General features: G+C 49.5%; 1 protein-coding gene across 1 annotated transcript; it reads right to left on the bottom strand.

Moving 5' to 3' along the window:
• Positions 1-267: 267 nt before the first annotated feature.
• Positions 268-22,046, bottom strand: LOC149358241 (uncharacterized). Its single transcript, XM_089570295.1, has 3 exons — positions 21,327-22,046; positions 5,865-6,756; positions 268-1,717 (listed from the first exon to the last, which is right to left on the bottom strand). Exons 1-3 carry the CDS (start codon positions 21,355-21,357, stop codon positions 1,408-1,410), a joined length of 1,233 nt encoding a protein of 410 aa, XP_089426421.1. The 5' UTR covers positions 21,358-22,046; the 3' UTR covers positions 268-1,407.
• Positions 22,047-22,920: the final 874 nt, after the last annotated feature.

Raw genomic sequence — 22,920 nt, 5'->3', positions numbered from 1 at the left:
CAGCTGGTCCACTTACCTGCAAGATGCCATATCGTACAGAGGGCAAAACATAAGTCTATAAAACCGAATTGTGCTTTGTGCCGCTGCCAAAGCCGCTGCGGCCAGGAAGGCAAAAAAATGACAGAGAAATCTCATTAGTTTAACTTTACATGCTTAAATCTAGACCATTTTTTAACCTAATATTATGGCTAGATATCGCGTGTCTAGGCAAGCGTTTTACCCTCTGTATAAGGAACTTAAGAATATGAGAGGAAAACAAGAGTCAAATTTATGAAACAAAATCTCGTTTTTAATACAAATAGACAACTTCACTTCTCATCAAAGTATATAAAAAAAGAAGAAAGTACGAACACATTTTCTTTTTTACAAGGAGATCAATGGAGGTACGCACTGCGAAGAGCCTATTTATACAACACAGTAATTACAGTCAATGAGCAGCTGGCTAAAACTGAACGCACACTAAAACGTTGGGAACGGGCGTCTCAGTTCTCATTTCTCTTTGGCGATCAGCTGTGCGACGAGTCAGTCCACTGAGCGGCGGTGAGCGGGAAACAACCACAGAACAAAAAGACACCACGTCAGCCACAGTTTTGAGAAAAGTCCCAGTGAGCGCCGCGGTTTCCGTTCGGTGACAGATTAAGTCCCTTGAGAGCGAAACGGATTTCAGCTTGAAAGCTTGTTTGGGCACTTTTCACTCTGTCCGATGATATACGGTGTTTTCATGATGGGCTGCTTGGAACACTGTATAGATATTTCGGAAGCAAAGTTCTTGTTTGTAGAAGCACTGGATGCGGTGGGATGTTCTTTGTTGCGCCTTATTTTTGGCTATTGTTGAAAGAAAAGCAGTTGTTCGTTGGCTTCAGATCACGCATAAGGACGTCACATAAGACTCGCATATACATAAAACTACTCTCCAGGCTGCAAACACGCAGCCATGACGTAGGAGTAGCGTTTAGGAGGAACATGAACCTCTGCGAAGTACCTACTCAGCTGCGTCTTCCCAATGTTTGGCTAAGCCTGCAAATCATAACATCAGTGCATTGTTTTTCATTAGTTCATTGTTCACTCGTGAGAGGGCGTTCAGAGTACACGGTTGAGCAGCAGACGCTATTGTTGAAACGTCACTATCGGGCGACGTAGGAACTTTGCGTTGGCGCTATACTTCCTCGCCAGGGAGACCTTTTGATGACACAGTGCATGCACGTAGTCTCACTGCGATCTCCGAGTTGAGGCCGCCTTTTCGAGAAGCCGGTCATGATCAACGACCTTTCAGATCTTATTACAACATGAGCACACAAGCCGGACGAAGTCTCAGCATTTTTCCTTCTTTTGCGGTGTCTTCTTATATAACACACACAACCTATATATAACACAACCTCGTAGTGTTGATGGCACAGCGCAGTCAGTTTACAGCGAGTCGTTGTCCTCGGAGTCGGTGTCCGGCGTGCGGATGCCGTGCGTGAGCGCGTGTCGGCGCAGGTCGCAGTTCCGGCGGAACACCTTGCCGCAGGCCGGGCAGTGGTAGGGCTTGATGTCGGTGTGCGTGAGCAGGTGCGTCTTGAGGTTCGAGCGCTGGTTGAAGCTGCGGCCGCAGGTGGGACACTTGTGCGGCGAGTCGTCCAGGTGCAGGATGCGGTGCACGGCCAGGGTGCGCGACTGGCAGAAGCCCTTGCCGCACTCGCCGCACTTGAAGGGCTTCTCCTTGGAGTGGATGTACCTGCGCAGAGGGACGAGGGGGAAAAGAGGGTGAGGCCCCAGCTCGCTTTCCACGTCAACAACGTGTGCATATGTGCATACCGATTACCTGTGCATATATATAACTAAGCAGAGCAAACAGCCAGGGAAACAAACACGGTCCATCTATGTTTGAGTAGTATATCCACAGGAAACATAAAAGAAAGTGAAAGGGAGATAGGGAAAGAAGTAAACGCGGAGAGGTTAACCAGAACAATATTAGACAGGAGTACTAAAGGTCTGCGGGTAAGTTTTTATAGTTAGGAAGAGATAGCATACGTCAGAAAAGCCGGAGCAAGCGTTTTGCACAGGCCTTTCTCACATGTGCATGGCTTTTCTTCCAATTCTTCCGAGTTCTCCCGATGTCTAACAAAATCATTCTTTTAACGTGTTTCCATCGATCTTATCGAGAAGTCAAGACTGCCATAGAAAAGCAATGGTGACGCACGCTTCTAACGATAGCAAAAAAAAGTTCGGTGGATATATTGATTGTTTACTGAAATCTTAGATTATATCAAAAATGTGCGTTCATAAACTGTTTCCCGCTTATCAATGCTTTCATCCGGAATTGCTGGGTATGTTTATTTTTGCAGTTTTAAACGATGAAAGCTAGTCGACAGTGAAGAGTCAGAAATCAGGAGGATAGAAGCAGAAGACCATGACCACGATACGGTTCACAACACACCGAATTTGAAACGTGACTATGAACTTGACCAGTTCACAGAAGTGCAAAAGTCTTTAACGGGAAGCACCGCTATAGAACTGCTTGCAATGGACGATTAATGTCAGGATGAAATCAAGGAAAGTCATGACGCGATGCACAGCCAGCAGATGCCGCATGAGGAAGGGGACAAGTGAGATATCAGGGACATTCAACGCAACCGCCACGTCTATATGACAAAGGTAACTGAGGCATATAGCCGCCATTTTGTTGTATGCTCTGTCTCCATGGAGACTTGTGCCGCCGTAAATGTTGCAGACACCGAAAACGCCGCACTTGTTTTCCCGCTCAGTGAATCGACATATTAAACACTAAGCACCAGCAACGAAATGTCAAGAGTTAACAAGGTGACCTCCAAGTCTTGTGTGACGCTGCCGCGGGCCCCACGGAAGCAGAGTGCCTCCAAGAGCTGTCGGCTGCACAGAAGCAGCCGAGGGAAATTTACCGAACCACAGAGCACGAGCAACATCTGTAGTCAACAACTCAAGCCTGGGGCTGTGGGGTTGCCTTCTTTTTTGTTGTTGTTGCCATAGCTCTCATTGGGCTTCAACCAGACTGATGTCGCCTTTGGCATTTCCCCGACTGTATCTCACGAAGAACCAGTCTCTGGCGACACGTTGGCCGTCAGCGCTGTTAGCAAGGAGCACACAGCTGGAGTCAGCAATTAGCCTAATCGCTTCCGCTGCGCTTAAGGCGCTTAGAGGGAAAGCTGTACCAGCTGTGCTGACATGCGGGACCACTTTCTTTTTCGTCTCTTTATGTGCGTGTTCCACGGTGGCCTTAACGCTAATGGTTGTCGTAAAGATTCCGCACGGGAGCACCTCGTGTACTGTGCGACTTCCACGGTCACACAGGCCACAAGTCTGGCGAGATATCCTAAGTCATGCTCGTTTTCTTTTTTTGCGCATGTAGACTGGAGCCACGTGGTTTCGAGGTTGTTTGTTTGTTTCTTTGTGCTTATATTGGTTTTGCGCAGAGACGGTGACACGAATACTTCAGTGAACTTTGTGAGCGGCTAGCGTTCGCTTGCGACGACTGCACATATGTCCTCAACAAGCACGTGTACTCGCTGTAATCAACAGTCACAGGACAACAAACATTTCCTAAAGGATACAAAAAATAACCTTCCGAGGAAGGGAATAATCACGCGCACTAGTGCGCACTAGGCATACCGCTTTCTGAAGTAGACACGTGCACACGATAACGTGGATGCTATTTGTAATTATCTCATTGTGGGAACTCTGCTCGTGCTTTAATGTTTCTCTGCAACCTCTGGAGCTAAAGGACTTTGTACGTTGCACTGTTCAAAAATTACTTACAAAGAATGCGAAAATCCGTGCTCATACTACAAGAATAGACTGCAATTAAGACTGCGGCCCGTACTCATTGTTTTAGTAGGCAAGGAAAGTTGCCGGTCAGTGTGCATAATGTAAAACACTTCAAAATGGTGGAATGAAGTTGAAATAATACTCAACAGAACTCACGTCATAGCATTATAAATGGAGTAAGCAGGTTGTAGCTATAGAATCGAACCTTTCTAGCAAACTGGAAAACAATATTGGAACTTCCACTGGCGATAGAGGTCTCCCGCGTAGCTCAAGTTCGGCTTCTTATCTTGCCACCTAATGGGCTGAAAGCAAAGATATAGCTCTTAAGCGGCTTTTGAGAGGGCGAATGCTTGTCGGCGCTTCCCAGGAGCTTCTCAAGAAAAGCCCCCGTTTAAGCTCCGACTTCGCCGCTCAAAAATCGACAGGAGAGTAAAGAAAAATTTTAATGGGCGTGCATGCAGCGAGGAGAGTGCCGCGGATAGAAAAAAAGAAAGCTTTTTTTTACTCTTTAGGACTGATTGTAGAAAACTCGCGGCGCAGATAAAACGATAGAGAAGAGCCTAGGAAATAAGAGAGAACGAAAAAAAAAACAACGGCCTTTCTGTTACAACAAGTTTTCCTGTGCAAAAGGGTAGGTGAGAACGGGTTAAAAAAATTCTGCCGAAACAGTAAAGATGCTGCTTTCCGTTTTCCCACGCGTGAAAGAATAGGAGGCTGCAGACACGCACAAAAAACACATGTCGACGCCGGAGGACATGTAGGAAAACAATCTGTCCTGGCTTCTTTCCTTGCTACTTTTTTTTAGCGTTCTTTTGCGGGGTTACAAGTTGTTTTGGCGCCTTCTTTTCCCTAAGCGTCACCGAGGGGTCGCGCGCAACTTGTCCCCACTGAGCTTTCAGCAAGCCGCGTACTAAGAAGAACGAGGGAGGGGGGGGGGGGGGGGGAGGAACAAGATAAAACGAACAAAAAAAACACAAAGGACTAGGGAGGCGGCGGCCGCAGTTTGTGCGAAATCTGCTTCCAGCCTGGTCGTTTTTTTAGCAATTATGGAAGGAGCCTCGACGCGACGCAGATACCGCGACGTTTACGACTCCTTAACAAGCCCCCCCCCCCCCCCCCCCCCTCCTTTTTTTTTCCGCCGACACCCTTTGGTTTGCGTTCTTCCGTTCCCGGTTCTTGCTCTTTCCAATTCTTTCTTTTTTTTTCTGGCCATCCGTTGCCCCAGCGGCCACTTACAGGAAGCAGAAAGAAAAAAACGAAGGTGCCTTTGTTGACAGCACCGCGACACAACCCTTTCGTCAGCTCGGCGCCTTTCTTCGAAATCGAGACGGAAGAGTGCGCAAATTGGTGGAAAAGGGTTGTTTTTTTTTTTTTCTCCACACAGAAAGAGAGGCGACGTCGGCAGGGGCGTTTGAAGTGGTGTCGCAGGGCGCCCGTCTTCCCCGCCGCCGCAGCAGCAGCAGCAGCAGTTGCCCTCCGGCGGCAAACTCTGACCTTCCTGGAGGTAGTGTCAAGTTGGACGATGTGTCTTGACTGTCATCGACCTTTGCGCCCTCCCACCCGCACTCGTGTGAAAGTGCGCAGTTGGAACACGTTTCGGGAAGAAAGAATCGCGGGCTAAAGGAAAAGCGCGTGTTCAGAAGCGTGGCGGAAGAATCTTAACAGCGCAAGCAGTCAGATATGGAAATGTTCAGAATGAAAGTTGGATGAAAACGCTTAGGGTTCCTGATTTACGGAAATAGAGCCTTCCCCCGGTATATGCATCTTCTAACATTCATGTCGCGCGAATCATTGTTTTCGTACCAGACACCAAAGGTGGCGAGGACCACGAACAAGCACGCTGGAATACACTGGCTTCGTAGGCAAACAACATGCATACACATTAGGCACTTAGGTCGTCAAAATTCAATTCTATGTTTTGCTCGGCATTATGCAAATGCTATCACGCCACCTCGCAACAAAAGTACACAACCATACAGTCCATGTTCGAGGCTCTTTTCCTGATCACAGTGCACTTTACACTATTGCGCCTAACTTGCGCCAACCAAGGAAGTGTAGAAGCGAATTGTGCCGAGACGTACCTGTGGTCCCTGAGGTGGTCCTGCCGGCGGAACGCCTTGTGGCAGATGTCGCACGTGTAGGGCCGCTCGTCGGTGTGCGTCCGCTCGTGGATGAGCAGGTTGTAGGACTTGGTGAAGCGGCGCTGGCAGAATCTGCAGATGAACTCCTTCTTGGGCCGCGAAGGCGCCCTGTAGCGGACAGGCCTGAGCCCCGCCGCCGCGCTGGCCATCAGCGCAGACGACGGCGATGGAGGCACTGCAGCGCTGGCAGGTTGGGAAGAGGACGCCGCAGCAAACCGCTTCTCGAGCCTGTGAAGGCTGCCACCAACTCGACCGGAGGACAACTGCTGCTGGTGCTGCTGATGATGATGGCGGTACATCTGTTCTAGTACGAACGACCTGTACGGCAGGGAGCTTGCCGAAGGAACAGCGGGTTCGTCTTCTACGTGGGTCGCCGTGTCTTCGTCAGGGGCCGTCGCGGACTCCGCTAGCCGGCTGAAGTCGAACTTCTTCCGAGGTCTCGCCGGAGCCGCGGGCGCTACCTCGGGGGCTCTGGGGGCGGTGCGCTGGCTCGAGCCGGAGCTGGGGACAGGCACGGGGGCCATGTGGGCCGGTGGAAGGTGCTGCGCAGAGAGCGGTGGCGCGAAGGCGGGATGGTGGTGGTGGACGAAGGCGAAGGCAGCAGGGTTCGGCACGGGTAGCAGCGGCACGGGAACGACCACGGGCGACACGGGCTGGCTGCCGAGCTGGTGGTGCGGTGGGGACGGCGGCGTCACACAGTACACCTTGGCCGAGACGGGGCTCAGGCAGAGAGAGGTGGAACTGCAGGGAGGCATGGCCGGGAGTGCAGTGACGCTGCCGCACAGGTGCGACTCGGGGGTCAGCGGCGGAGTCGGCAGGCAGCGGTCGTGAGCTGCGTGAGAGGTGGAGGAAGAAGGTATTTTATTTACACAGAAAAGGGAACGTGAAGAGAGAGAGCGAGGCAAAAGTAAGGTCGGCGTGCTTGTTTCTGCCCCTAACTCAGTAGTGCTCACCAGAGCACCAAAGAGAAAAGATGCGGCCGGGAACAACAGAATTTTTAACGTCTTTTGCAAAATGCTCACTTTAATTTCCAAACAAGACAATGCATTACTAACGCTGTGTCAGAGCTTGATTTCGTTTCAGTGAACCAAACACGCAATACGGAAACCTGTATACAGGAATGTACTGCATTACGTTGAGCAGAGGAAGCACCAGAGCTCGACACGATGTGTTTTTATGCAGCTCTGTTTAGCAAGAATTGACACTTCTGGGAGAAAACAAAAACACTTACATATCGACCAAGTCGAGATAATGTATAGTCGCACTTCAGAGCAAACCAATCAACCAACACAAACGCTGACTCCTGTCGAAGCGTCCCGTTGTATACGCTTGATATGTGCACAGTGGCAACAGCCGCGCGCTCCTATAGATCAAGTTCGATTAATGGGAATGCAATTGGCTCCGTGGCCGCGTCGCCTTTATACAAATAGCTGCCGAAAGCGTGACAGTTCGTGCCGACAGGGTGTGTGTAATGTGTATTGCCGCAGGGCATTCGAATGTGACCTTGGCCAACATCATGAGAGCGCCTGCGACCACGCCACACGCATTGACGTGCATGTCCATATTACGCCGCTACAAAAGCTAAACGCTGCATGCGCGGGAACGCTGCCGTCATGAGTCTCTCGCCCTCCTCCCCTTTGCTTCCAGCGCCACTAATACCACCACCAGGTGGCCTATACACAGCAGCCTATAGGCGAGTATGTCTCGCTCCTTGTACAACACACCGAGCATATGGATCGTCGACAGGTTCAATCTCGGAGGCGAGTTCGCTCAGCGCGCGCGACGCATTATTAGACCGCTATCTCGGCGCCCTGGCAATTATCTCACGCTGCTACACAGGCAGCGGCAGCAGCATGGACCCAGAACGGAATGGGCTCCCTTCCGAGATTACTTCACGGCCACCACCAGCGCGCCTTTGCGTATACATTCTTTTCTTGCCTCTTATTTATTTGTTTGTCGCTCGATCGCCCTGCCGTGTATCGTTTTTGCGCGTACGCTCATTCGGGCATCGGGGGAGCGCGCCGCGCCCATGTGAGCACCAAAGAGATTTCGGATCCGCTTTTTGAGCGAGCCGGCAGGGCTGCAGTGGGCGATACCTTTTGCGGCCCGCAACGCTCTTTCCTGATCCGGCCGCTCTAATTGGAGTGATTGATAGCGCGCACACGCATACAGGGCCCGAGTTCTTGACGTTTCGCGTAACGGATTGTGTCGTGTGGCCGGACAAGGCGAACGTTTAGATATCAACCGCACCCGCGTAGTTTGTTCCTATTTAATATTGCTTTGTTTTTTATCTTTTATTTAGCCTGTTTGAATTACGGGACGCGATGCCAAGGCTGGTCTGCAGTGGTTATGCACTCTGCACGGATTATGGTATACAACAGTGTACGGACGGTTTACAGACCTAGTAGTCCGTGTACCAAAAACCTAATACCAAAAATAACATTACAGCTTGTGGTTAAGCACATGCTTATTTTCTAATTGGGCAATCAGCACAATATTTACGCATTATCAGAGAATGAATAGGTGTTCGTACACGCAAAGAAAAAGCAATGCATCTTTAAAAAGCTGGAACTCTTCTTAAGTGTCTGCAACTCGCATTGTTCGACTCAGCAGGCGATTGTCAAAACCGTGTGTCGCTATATTGCCAGCAGTATGTTTATTCAATAGATTTCTTTTCTCAAACAAAATAGAAACAGAACTTTTACGAAAATCACAACATCACAAATAGTGCACAATATCGACACATTTACCTATTGTCACACTGTCAAGCATTGTGTGCTCGCTTGTGCAATACGATTCATCGCAGAAGAGGGTGAACTTCAGTAACAATGATAATATAGCAGTTATGAACTGAAGCTGCTCAGATAGACTGTGACTTGCTGGCTAATGCTCTTTCCTATAATGCCTAGTAAAGATGGAAGAAGTTCACGATATTACGCTCCTCACTCTCCTAATTTTTATTGAACATCTGCTTCAGGATTTTTTCACTTGCCGACGACCAAGGTAGGTGCCCAAGAAAAAAAAAAAACACACGTGGCAAATGGCGCGGAAGAATGTTGAGGCACTCAGAGTAAAACTTTCACAAGCAAAAGTTTACGGGATGCATGCTTTCGAGGAAAAAAATTCGTATACTGTAACGTTGTTTTGGGGCTATAGTTGGCTAATATATATATATATATATATATATATATATATATATATATATATATATATATATATATATATATATATATATATAGTAGTAGTAGTAGTAGAAGACGTTTATTCGGCCAAAATTTACAGGCCGAGCATGTCGACCGCCTGGGCGACCAGAAGTCGCTGTTCTTCCTCCCCTTCAGCGCCAAGCCAGTCGAGCCAGGTGGTGATGGATAAAGAAGGTGGGGGGTAGGAACCCGACTGCTGAGCAGCCGGGCAATAGAAGAGGCAATGGGCAAGGTCCGCATAGATACAGGGGCAGTTGGGACAGGAAGGGTCCGATCGATAGCGATAGAGAAAGAGGCGAGACGGGGTGATGATTGCATTCATTTGAACGTGCCGAAGAAGGCGAGCCTCCGGCACTGTGAGTGATGGATGAGGGGGAGGGTAAAGGCGTTTGTCGAGGCGGAGCTCGAGGTAGACCTCTTTTATGGTGCGGCGAAGGCTGAGTCTCCCACCGTCCTCCGAGGGCTTGGGCCAGGGGATCAACGGTGCCCGGAAAAGTGTGTCACGGGCGAGCTGATGAGCCAGCTCATTGCCGTCAATCCCTGAATGCCCAGGGACCCAGCGGAGGAAAACGATGGATATATATATATCCAACGATGGAAAACGATGGATATATATATATATATATATATATATATATATATATATATATATATATATATATATATATATATATATATATATATATATATATATGACAGAAGCCAACAGCCACAGAAACCAAGGGGCACAGGGGATTTTTTTTTAATTTATTTATTTAATTTGTGGTGTTGTTGATCAATTTAGAATATTACTGAATATGTTATCGCTTAATGCTAATTGATTAGAAAAGCAGAAGAAAAAACAACCACATGCCGCCGGTGGGATCCGAACCCACGACCTCCGAATTACGCATCCGGTGCTCTACCTCTGAACTACGGCGACGGCTGTCAAATCTTCTGCTTTCGGGGGTATTTATGTTTACAAGTAACCTAACCTTGATATATATATATATATATATATATATATATATATATATATCAAGGTTAGGTTACTTGTAAACATAAATACCCCCGAAAGCAGAAGATTTGACAGCCGTCGCCGTAGCTCAGAGGTAGAGCACCGGATGCGTAATTCGGAGGTCGTGGGTTCGGATCCCACCGGCGGCATGTGGTTGTTTTTTCTTCTGCTTTTCTAATCAATTAGCATTAAGCGATAACATATTCAGTAATATTCTAAATTGATCAACAACACCACAAATTAAATAAATAAATTTAAAAAAATCCCCTGTGCCCCTTGGTTTCTGTGGCTGTTGGCTTCTGTCATATATATATATATATATATATATATATATATATATATATATATACATATATATATATATATATATATATATATATATATGTGCAGACATTTCAGGCGAACGGCTAGCGCGACTGCTTTGAAATCAGTATTTTTTTCTCCCGCACACTCGCATCCCGTAAACTTTAGCTGTCGACTGTACACACCATATTGTGGAGTTAAATAAGCCGAACACAACACGATCCCTACCTCAGCCCGGACTAGGCATTTTTTTTTCCCTCCCACTTCCTTCACACACCCACTGCCGATAACCCCTCTCGTCCAAAAGTATAATTGCGGGTAATGGACGGCTCGCTCCATCCCATGTATTTATAGCAACGCTAATTCGGTGCGTTCGATCATCTTGCGCGCGACGGCAAATACCTATAGCGGCCGTCGTCCTCTCCATCAGTGCATGCCCGCTTCGACGCGCGCTTCACCTGCGACCGGAGCCAAGACGGGTGGCGGGGGGAGGAATGGGTTCAATAGTGCTACTACTATGAAGCGGCTGCGCCAACTCCACCGCCACAAGCTAGCCGCGGCGGCAGCGATCACGCCGCGTGGGTCGCCCGCCGCCGCCGCCGCTGGGCGGGGGTTGGTCTAGTCCGCGAACACGCCTCCCGAGAGGCCGGCGGTAGACCGTGCTGCAGCCACGCCAGGCTTCACCGCCGACTCTTTGTGTATTCGCTTTTTATTTTATCGCACAGGCACGCGCTCTCTATCTAGCCTTTGCGCCCGCGCCATCGGCGAGCTATCGAAGCTTGATACAAAGGCACGCCGCGATCGACAGTTCGAGGAAGATTGTGAAGCATTTTCACCAGGGGCCGTACCGGGATACATCTGTGCCCAGAACTGTGTGCTGGGCGGAGTACAACGGCATGGGTGAAGTCACAGGCAGAAGGACATGCAGACCATGCACACACCATTAGTCAAATGTCCTCAGGGCTCAGGTGACATGGTCTGATTTTCCGTCGCAATGGCTGAGAGCGTACCGTATCGCTGAAGCTGTCCCCAAGAATCCGCCTCCTTCCCTGTGCATTGACTTCGCATAATTTATAGCTCAGTATTCCGTTCGTTATGCATACATATGGCGGACAGTAGTAAACAGGACTGGTTGAAGTGATCGCTAACCTGACACTGTCACACCGCTGTAGAACGGAATTCGGGATGTCGTTCGGGTACCCGGCCGTTCATTTCACACTGGCACACGGAGCCAAATATATTATGAGATCCAATAGCGGCTCATAAGCCACGGCATGGCAGCGGATCACCTCGCCAGGATAAAAAGGCAGCTGAAAGAGCAGCACGCGATCAGCGTAGTATGCATATAAGTGTCTACTTTATTCAACGTCAACGGTTAACTGTACACCTTCAAAGCAACACTTCCCATTTGACGGCGTGGGTACGTAGCGACAGATCCACTGCTTCAAGCGATCGATAAAGGCCCTGTTAACAAGCTTTGACAGTGGTAAGAGAGATAGCAACATATAAATGCGGTCAGGCACAAATGTGGTTTTCGGGCCACAATATTTCATGAATGTCTCAATGCTGGAGCTGTGCACAATACCACATCTTTCTGCACTCAAGTGGCGCAAGAGTTTTGTTTGTCAGAAGCTTAGACATGACGCCTCAGTGTGTCCAAGTATTTTAAGGGCACTGATTCGAAATTTACCATTGGGAAGGAGAAAATTTAAGTCAGCGCAATGAACTGTTGTGGCCGACGAGCATTAAAGGGACGCTGAGGAGAAATTGAAGGTGGCCTTTATAGATATATAGATGACCACATCCCAAAGACAAAAACCCTACTTCATTATGAAGCTTCGAAAGATTAAAAAAAAATTCAAAAAATTAAATATAAGGGTTGCCACCACCGGCAAATTTCGCATGTAAACTGCAATGTGTCGTCACATTTTCTTTGACGCGAATCTCAGAGGCTAGGCCACGCTGCCATGTACTTCGAAATGGGGATCACGGAGTCCTTTTAGGTGTATAGACGTCACGAGTTTTAATCGAGAGGCAGAAAAAATTTTCAAACGCAGTTCTTTCAGCAATAAATGAGTTTTTCATAGCTGAAAAGACATCTACACAGCCAGAAAGCGATACAGAATCGAATTTAAAATTCAGTGGAGTTGTCCTGAGCGTGCTTATAAAAGTGTGGCCCCAATACAGGAAAAAAAAAAATACACGACGGTACAACCCTCTATACACTTCGAGGAGGTCGGCAGAGCGTCATGATCCAAACACTGAACATTGAGTCCCCCTGCCATGCGAGCCCCGACAGCCGTCTTACAAGGGAAGGATATTTGGGCACTGTCACTTGTATATTCTCTTAAAGAGACACTGAGGAGGACTAAATGAAATTGGGATTTATCGATAGGCCACAGCGTTCTAATCACAATCAGACCACTCACTCCGTGAACAGAGCTTTTATAGGCTAGAGAAGGCAAAAAAAGAAAAAAACGAAATACGGGTGCCGACATCACAAGGCAATTTCGCGAGTAAACCGCCAATCACTTCAAATCGGTCGCAACCTGTCCTTTTTTTTGGTAACGACGTCACGAGTTTGTATCGACAGGCGGGAAGATTTTTAAATCTCGATTTTCTCGGCTGTCAAAGCGTCTTTTGCTGCCGGAAAAACGTCCCATGCTCAGAAAAAGCCGCCGAATGTTTTATTTATTTTTTTGCATTAAGCAGGACTACTTCAAGGCCGTAATCCCGCTCAGGCGCATTTTGCTCCTGCTACCGCAAGCTAACAACTTTCACGTAGGCTACGCGTTGCGAAGCTATGGAGAAGCCTGGAATACAATTATCACAGCGCAGTGGCACTCTACACATGCCCCATTTTCACGTTTCTAACAGGCTTTGCATGTTGAACCTCGTTATAACGAAGCTAAAGGGACCCAGCGACTACTTCGCTATAGCCGTAGCTTGGTTATGTCTAGTGGTGACCGATCTTGCAAGGGACATTGTCATTCCTTCTTTATATCCAATATTTCGTTATAACGAGGTTAGACTACACATCCGCCTCAACGTGCACGCCCATCCACAATGTCGACATTGTGCCTATGCTTTCTCCGCTTTACTTGCATAGCTCCCTCCCTGATCATCGCACACAGCGGATCCTATGCAGAAACTAGCAGCGCACACACTCTTCAGAAGCAACAGCAGCAGCAGCCACGGGGGCCAACCGGAATCAAGTCCCTCTCCTCACTCCCTACGTTCGCTGCCGGTAGATGGCGAGGAGGCGGGGGGGATTAAAACGAAGCACGCGCATAACGCCGCGGATATATCAGAAAGAAAAGACGAGAAAGACGCGGCGCGTCCACGAACGAACCAAACGCATGCCGCTGCAAACACGCGCATATCCTCCTGCGTGTGCGCTCGCACGCGCGCGCAGTGTTGAGGGAGCACGAGGAGACGTCCGCCAAGAGGAGAGACCAGCCACGGCATCAGAAGGCGAGGGCGTAGATTCGCAGTTCATTGGCGGTGGGTCCGAGGGAGATGGTAACGAACACGGGGGGGGGGGGGGGGGGTGCGACTTGTACACTGTACGCCTATGTATAGTGTACGCGCGTACGCACACACGCACACCACCGGGCGCGCGTGCAGCCATGAGGCACGGCAGCAGCGCGCGCAAGCAAGCTGAAGGAGGCGAATTTATCTGCGCCAAATGCGCTTGGGCTCGGCTGGTTGCTCGTGTGGTGTACGTGTGTGCTGTTCATGCTTGCTCGTTGCCTTGTGTGTGTGTGTGTGTGCGGTTGCTATGAGGCGGCGCTGGGGAGAGACCGGCCGGCTGTGTGCTGCCGCCTGAACATTACCGAAGCACCTCGCGCGCACCCGGATGCTCGTCTCGCCTGGGCGTCTTGCGTGTTGGATTCCTCTCCGAGCTCCTTCTTCTCCGCCCGTTGAATGAGCCCTGCCCAACGAGTGCGGCGGCCGGTGTTTTTGTTCTGCTTTTTTTTCTTTTCTTTGTTTCTCTCACTGCATCACGGAGATGACGCATCATCTCCTCCACCCGGCAGCGCGCGATCCGGGTGTGAGCGAGTGTGTGTGTGTATAGGTATACGTGGTGAAGCGGAATTCTTCCACGGTGTCGGTTGTTGTCGCTATATACAGAGGGAATATAAGGAGTGTTTTTGTGCCCGCTGAGCTTTCGCTTCGAGGGTATTAGCTGTACAAAAGGAACGTGTTGTTTTCGGGGTATATATAAGGCTCACAGAACTGCAAACCTCGCACTTGAAGCCTCTTGGCGATTGCAAGGTCGAAGGTATGAGCAGATATGCAATGCAGTGTTGCGTAAAATGCGTAATCAATGCGCAGACGCGATATTCGCTTCCATGTATCACGTGACTATAAGCAAGCACAAAGGAACAAAAGCGCAAGGGAATGTGCAACGCCAGCTTGCAAGAATGAAAGAAATTTGATACAATCCGATTGTAGGTTCCGACCGGTCTTGCTGCAGAAGTATCATATGACGTGTGGGCAAGGGTGATAGTAAACGGCAACTGGCATCTATTATCGACAACGTGCACTTTTCTAGGTCTAGTATACAGTGGCAAGCCTTATTGAAAGAAAAAAAAACAAAAAACTCTTGGCAACCGGGCCCCAAGTCAGATTTCATGACGGAATTCATCACTGGAGTTTAAAAGCTCTAGCATTGCTGTGTAGCCACCGCAGAGAGTATAGTTACTCCCGGTATAACCACAACCAGGAAAGCGCGCTGTAGTTGAGGACACCGCAAACGTAGGGACTACGCCCGTGCTTATAAACCAGCCAAGCTTGGAGCACGGGGGCGGCGCGCATATAAGCCGCTCCGTCCACAGTCGCGCGTATTGCCAACAAAACTCGCAGCGAATATGCGCGTCGGCTTCTGTCCCCCATTCCTCTGCCCCTGCGGCTTTCTACGCGCCACTGGGACTCTCCCCATAAACGCTTTTCTGTTCCGCGGAAACGCCCCGTGCGTGCGGCCCGGCCCTCGAGAGTCCGGTTGGTCCGCCATTGTTTTCTAGACTTTCGTATATACGTCGCCGCATGCATGCACGCACGCAATGGGGAGACACCCAACGCGCGCAACCGTGCCGCGGACGCTGCAGCGGCGAGCGTGTGTGTTAGCAAAAGCCGTCGCCCGCCGGCCTGCACAAGAAGGCACGTATAAAAACGCCCGCAACGCCCTTCGAGGTTTCGTATTGACTCTGTCCGTGCATGCGTGCGTGCACTGCGAAGGGAATGGGCGGCTTAATGAGCGCCGCGTTTACGCCAGGTATAAGCACACACAATGGACCCAGCTCGGGCTGCGGCGATGCAGGCAGAGCTGCAGTCAGGTGCGTGCTGGACACGACACTAATACGGCCTGCAGCTGTACGTGATGTGTGTCATGGGGTGCATGTGGGCCACTGCTCATATATGTATGTGTAGCTGTGCACTAAGACGAGTAAACTCCCAGAAGAAGATGCTCATGGCGGGTTCGCTGTTTTCAGACCACATGGTGTGAGGGGATGATTATGGCGAAAACCCCGAAGCTATTAATATCTGCACGATGCGAATAACCCTCTTTGTCACCTTCCAAGACCTTTTGGATTTCAGGGGTACTCTGACTGTTCAGTATAGGGCTCAGAACTGAGGAATGTGGCCCGCGTATACTACATGTGGTAAAAGCACCAGAGTATAAGCCGTTAGTAGCACGCACGTTTGAGTACTTTGGATTCGGTGCTTTGCAGTGCCGGGCGAAAGAGGATTTTGTCATACAGCAACACTGATGGTAGTCTCGATCAGAACAGACGGCACTGCGCAGCGAATTGTTTTACGGGGTGAAAAGTAAATAGTATTAGTGCGCACTGTGACCTGGGGATTAAACGATATGTTATGTTGACTGAAGCGCGCACTGTGGATCGCACTGCCATAGGTGGTATACCTGAAGGAAACGTGCACAATACTATTGTATTGCAAATGTCCCGATTATGTATACACTACGATGTCACTGAGTTGTAAGGCTTTCGCATGCGTGGTAAAGAGAGGCGTCGACGCGCTATCCTAAACGGTCCGTCTCAGTTGGGTTTGTGCTCACGGCTAAGAGGCACGGAACGTATAGCGACACGTTTCACCGCTTGTATTTTGTACTCTTTCTTTGTATCGAAGCCGTTGTCCATTCATATCTATATTGGGCTCGCTGGATGACACTTTAGAACGTCTAATCTTTATCGCAGTACTCATCGCAAACGCGCGAGCTAAGACACATATATATGTAGTTTCTACTCGGCCACAAAAGTAATGGGGCGGAGGCGAAAATGCGCTTTTGCGAGCTAATCTAAATATGCTCTTACGACGCCAATGGTCATACATCTCAACGTCCTGTAAGATGCAAATGCTACGGCGCTGCTTTAACTCCTCTCGAAAGTCTAAGAAAGCCCGCCTCTCGCAAACCGAATCTAATAGCGCTAAGTGAACAGAAGTCTACGTACCTTGCACGCTCCCGCAGAAGCCACTAAACCTCCAGGGGGATCCCACCCTTCCGTCTCGACCCGACCGAAAGCTCAAACGCATGCCAGCCTCCGGTATACGCACAGCACGCGGAGAGAGAACTCAGCACTGTAAATCGTTTCCAAATGGGACCTCGCCTCGTATGGTTTCGCGCACAGTTCCGGCACTATCTCGCCCAGGCGCCAGTTCAATCGCCAAGAATCTACTGGGGCGGTTAAAAGACATAGGCGAAAACGAAAAAGAAAAGAAAGCACAATAAAATAAAGTTTATTGCCCGGCGAGCTCCTATATGCGTCAGCGGGTCGTCGGCGTCGTCCGGAGGGTGATGAGCCTGTCTGCGGATAACGATACGACGACTTTTCTGAAGGCGAGCGGCTGCCGAAACGTCTCTATATATCCACATATTCCTGCAGTCGCCGCCGCCCTAATAGAGCTCGCGCAGAGACGGCGAGATAGAAACGCGGCGTGGAAGAAGGAACGGGGAAGGGGGTCGGAAGTCGTCGTCTCTGAGACAAGGAGCCCGCCTTGTGGGCCTTGAACAAACAGGGGCAGTATCGTAAATAAGTTCTCTTCAAAAGGGCGGCCCATCATAAAACCGCGAGGCCCCACGCGCGCGAGCCGGCCGCTTCGCCCGATAAGATGAGCTGCCGGTGCTTGGTATACGAGCTCGGGGGGCCCCTTTGGCTGCGCGCTGCCGTGGAGGCAGTTATGTGCGCTATGCGCTTTGGCAAGCTCGTGCGCAAGGCGCCTGGCAACGAACGCTTTATGTTTATGCGCAAGCATGGCGGCGCATTGGAGGAGCTTCGCCCTTGTTATAACGAAAAGGCAACGGAAACATTTTTTCAGTGGCCTAGGGCTGTATAACGGACCCTGGGTCATCATAGAAGCAGTCTGTGTGTGTGGGGGTTTAAGTATCGTGGGCGGTAGACGGACGGCTTATGTGCGGTGTTGGTTTATAGGAGGCGACTCTGAGTGTGAAGCACAGTGAGAGGGCTATTTGAGCGCTGGCCGCAGGAAGCGCAGAATGCACAAGCAAAGAGTTGAGAGCAAACAAGTTCTCTTTCTTGCGAAAGCTGCGTTACCATGCATATGTGAAGAAAACCATTTGGACGTTAAAAAAATATGAAAAAGAAAGATATAGCTTTGCATTATATATGGCTATGTACTGGTTGAGGACGGATATCTGTGAAAAGTTATAACTCATCATCATCATCAACGACAGCCTGACTATGCCCACTGCAGGGCAAAGGCCTCTCCTTCGCCAGCTGCAGCCACCGTATCCCCGCAAACTTCTTAATCTCATCCGCCCACCTAACTTCCTGTCGCCCCCTGCTACGCTTGCCTTCTCTTGGAATCGACTTTATTACCCTTAAGGACCAGCGGCTATCTTGCCTTCGCATTACATGCCCTGCCCAAAATTTACAACTACAAGCAGAAATTTTCTAGATGAATTCAGTTTCGAGCAAAATGACTAGCTTAGCGCTTTCGGACGTAACAGTATAGGCTGTTTTTTTTTTTGTGTGTGTGTGTGTAGAAAGTTATTTAAAACGAGTCGAGAAATGCTAAATACTATAATTTGGGACGCTAATGCAGGACGTAGTACTGTCTCATGTCGAAGGGAGTGTTCCATCCAAACTTTTTTTCTTACCATCCTTTTCAACAGCGCCCTTAACACGCGAACGGGGGAAACCTTCCAAGACAGAAACAAAGCTGGGAATTGCCACGTTGCGCTATAGTCTCACTGTTAGACAATATCGCATTCTTAAAAGGTGTTAGTCCAATGGGAAGTCATTGGCATAAAACAATTTCCGCTTCGCGTTGTTGACAAATTCAGCCTTGCCGTCTACTATAGCCACCCTGGTTAGCGCAGTTGAGAGCGACTGACCCGCGCACAGGCGGTGGTCCCGGGTTCGATCTCCTAACCAGGACGAATTTTTTTTTTTCAAGCGCGAAGTTTCTGTGGATGTGGTATATCTTTCCTTTGTAATCGCATAAGGCAGCGTTTGTGTGGATGCTAATGAATAATTACTCCCTTATTACACTGCTGGGAAGACAATCAGCAATGCCTTGACTGAACTTTGACTGCACATGACTAAACTTCACTGTCCTGCCTGATCTAGCAGATAGTGTTCACCAAGGAAAAGAATTGCTACTGCTGATGAATATATTTTTACAGAATGTAATTAAAGCTGGTTATAGTAAATTTCAGAACTCATTACCTTTTAACAATACACAGGTGCGTACTCTCTTCTGATTCTGTTGTAGAAACACGTGTGAAAATGCCCGCGCCCCTGATTACTATTCCATCTCTCGAGATCACGCGATTTATTGCGTGGTGATCTGCAAATAAATTTGTACTGTCAACGCGAACATCACAGATATCAAAGATAACGGTTGAGCATTCGATGAAGATGCATATCCAAGTGTGCACAGAAAAGGAGCACCTTGTAAACAAGTTACTGGAAACCTGGAACACAAACCTAGGCGACGAAGTTATTCCTCTCAGCAGCATGCGGTGCTCGTGGCGCTTTAACGTTAGCAACACTGTAGGGTGTGGCCCATCGAGACACCCGAAGAAGAATTAAATTTTCGCAACCCGTGGGTATACCGTTATGTTGTCGATTGTCACAGTTGCAGGCACTCCACTACTCAAGACTGCTTACCCGTGCGGGATTCGAACTTTAACAACCTATATAGTGCATGGAGAGCTGAAGTTGGGGCAGAAATATATATGCAAGTCTGAATGTACAATGCTCTCGCACAAAAAAAAAAAAAAAATCATCGACAGCTGTGGTAGTAGTCCTCGGACGCAGTGTAATTGCTGGCGATTTACTTTTTACCAATGAAAAGTTTACTGTGCGCAGCAGTAATTCAGTTTTATTTCGAATAAACAGAGCGATCGCACGAAGTTATAAATGTGACTGAGAACAGAAAATCAATGAAATCAAATTTTTTTGATCACACCGAATAATTCTGTTGCTGGCTTCGCTCCTGCCCAGTGTCCCAAACAGAGACTCACTCGCAGAATTTTTCGTGCGACAAAAATAGAAGACAGGGAATGAAAATCCGAACACTGCATGAACGTTCATAGGTTCATTATAGTTCAAAGTTTTTAAGTTATTTCAGCACGCGATTTCAGCATGATATTCGCTTACGGCATTCTGTGTCAGCTCGTGTAGAAGTGAGTCCAAAGAAAATTGTCAGCGTTAATCAATGTCATGGCAATCTTCACTTCATATTCTTTCCGTTAAAACACGTAACAATGTGTGATGCTAGGACGAACATGTGACCTTTAGAAAAGCACTCAGTGCGTTTTGATGGTGATTAGAAGAGCTCCATAAATAGCGCGACTCGATGATAAAGAAATAACGGTGCACACAGGAATGAAGCAGAGCTGTTGCTAACGAAAAGTTAAAGCGGATGTATTGATAAGACCATTAGGAGCCGTGACGTCTCTGCGAGAAATGCGTAGGCAGAAGAAATTTCCGCCGAGTCAAGAACTCTCTTATCCCCCGGTACTGATATCGAGAACGATTGCATGTCACCTCGCAATGACTTGGAGCAACGTAAGACTGGAAACGACTGCGGCACTAAGCTACGACGCCAAAAGAAGTTCCAATCGTAAACATAATGACATTTCCATTGAGTCAGACAACTTCCGCCCTAGAGGATGGGCTTCGGATATCGTAAACATGGTTCACAAATAAACAGAGGCTACTTACAACTTAATGTGCTGTACTAACTTCTTTTTATATTTCTGGTCACTTCGCCATCTCTCTTTCGAAAACGCACTACATCGTTGAGATCGGTAAGCGTGGGCTAAAGCTGCGCGAAGTAAAGCGGCCTTAGACTTCGCGAATAAGGCAAAAAGTCGTGATATGCGAGGGCATTCAGTTTATCCGAGCACAGTTAAGACGTCATCAATATACTCGAAGCTCCGCAAACAGTTGGCAGCAACCTGAACTGAAGCTCCAGCCTCTGCTTCACAAGACTGCATGCTATCGACACTTTCATGAGGTTAGCTCTTCACGGCTGCGCGATGTGATTATGCTCAGGCTACCTCGAAAATCAGGACGCCCAATACGTTGAACGCACCAATGTGTGCGCAACTAGACAGCGTCTCACGAGCTGCGTGCTTTCGCGCCTCAGTCGCACAGTCCTGTCCGTGTCAAACCTTTCTTCTGGCCTGTGTGTTTTTCAGTTACCAAGTGCAACCATTTTCAAACAGCAATGACAAAGAGACCAGTCCACGAAAGTACTTTGCGCTCCTTAAACATAAGACGTAGTTCCGGTCAGCATCCGAGTACAACACTTAGTGGCGCAGCAGGCATTCCTAGAACTAAATATACGCCCGCAGGCCGGCAGATCACCGCGGAAATACAACCGCAAGTAGAGTGAACCTACCTTCCGTGATGAGCGAAGGCGGTAGCAGCATAGCTGGTGGCAGGGGGAGGTCTCCGGGCTAGCGGCTACCGGGCGGCGGCAGGGGCAGCGCTGCCGGCGCTGAGCTGGCGCCGAAGACGAGGAGCGGTGAGCGGCCGGCACGGTGCCACGTCGTCAGGAAGACTGTCCCTCATCGACGGCGAAAACACCGAAGTGGCGACGCCGGCAGGTGTGCCACAGCGAGCAGATGCGTCGTCACAGTCAACAACCACTGTCCCAAGTGGAGGAGGCGGACTGTCCGGCGGCGAGATGAAGGACGACGAAGAGGACACAAAGGGGAGCCGCGGTTGATCCACCCGCACAGCGCTGCCGGGGGAGAGGTGGCGGGTGGGTGGTGGCGTAAGGGTGGGGGGAGGGGGTGAGGAGGGCTGATCACGTTCGCATCCAGCGGCAGCACAGCGTCGGGGCTGCAACCGAACACGAGTGGCACGCCGGAGAAGCAGCAGCACTACGAACGGCGGCGGGCAGCGCGGCAGCGGCGGCAGCAGCTCGGCGGACGACTTCCGACGCGGTGAGGAGCCAGCTCCCGACTAGCTGCCGTTGCGGAGAGCGAGAAGCCTCGGAACGGGCCGCTCCCGGATGCGGGACGGGTGCCGGCTGCTCCCCCCTCCACTCGCCGCTCATTGGCCCAAGCGGCACGTGGCTGCGCCTCGTGGAGGCGGCTCCTCACGGCTGGTGCTTCTGCTGCTGCCTCGCCCGCTGCTCTTGTTTCTCTCTTGTGCTGTTGTTTTGTTCGTCTTCTTGCGTCGCTCGCTCCTTCACCCCGCTTGGGAAGAGCAGCCGCTGCGTACGCGTGCGTTTCGGTTCCGGTTTCGGCCACCAGGGGCCGCCAGCGGAAAGAACGGCTCCGGCCGCCATGTTTGTGACGTTCTTTTTCTCCTTGGTTGTGTAGCGCTTGTTGAGCCGAGGCGCGCGCTAGAACGACGAAGTGCAGTGCTCTTTACAGGTGTCTCTGCTTAGGCTGGAGGTCTTTGGGATGGGAATTTGAACAATGTTACGTCTGAGGATATTTTTTTCTCTTCAGGCGGATGTTCTCCTGTGCACGAAGATGAATACAGTCTAATTGAATGCGCTTATCAAGTAACGGAGCCAAGTGGCCTCTTGATCGATTAAGCTGAGGGATGGTCAAAGGCCGCGAAAGGACTGAAAGTGGAAACATGATGAGTTTTTTAACCGTTGTGATGGTCGCATACAGACAGGGTTGCCGTTGGTGGCTACTTTGCGCCAAATTGGCTACTTTTCGACCCCGTCTGGCGATGAAAATTTCACGCTGGCTCCTTGGCTACTTTCTGGCTACTTTGAACTTCTATTTTGGCGCATTTACTAGCCATTTTTTTTTTGCAATTGCATATACAATAGCAAGCAAGAACAGAAAAGAACAATTATTTCCAAGCTTTGCTGTCCTCATCGCTGTCTTGGTCGCCTTGATGCGCGCGCGCGTCCTCGACGCATATATTCCTCCAACGAACTGGAGTCTGAAATACGCCAGCAGCAGAGAATTAGCGGTGCACTTGATCGCGCATCATGTTTGACTTTCCGGCACGCAGCGGCATCG

The sequence above is a fragment of the Amblyomma mixtum genome, chromosome 2 (genome assembly GCF_055824585.1).
Source record: "Amblyomma mixtum isolate Tamu chromosome 2, ASM5582458v1, whole genome shotgun sequence".
In the NCBI taxonomy this organism is placed as follows: domain Eukaryota; kingdom Metazoa; phylum Arthropoda; class Arachnida; order Ixodida; family Ixodidae; genus Amblyomma; species Amblyomma mixtum.
The sequence above is the reverse complement of the archived record's forward strand: the minus strand, read 5'-3'. Positions and strand labels throughout refer to the sequence as shown.

What these genes read in the sequence shown, in the direction of transcription:
- LOC149358241 (XM_089570295.1), bottom strand. Translation starts at nt 21,357, where the DNA reads ATGCTGCTACCGCCTTCGCTCATCACGGAAG. An exon ending in GCCTTCGCTCATCACGGAAG is followed by an intron (nt 6,757 to 21,326) that starts GTAGGTTCACTC and finishes CCTCTCACGCAG; the next exon opens with CTCACGACCGCTGCCTGCCG. An exon ending in GACCACCTCAGGGACCACAG is followed by an intron (nt 1,718 to 5,864) that starts GTACGTCTCGGC and finishes CCCTCTGCGCAG; the next exon opens with GTACATCCACTCCAAGGAGA.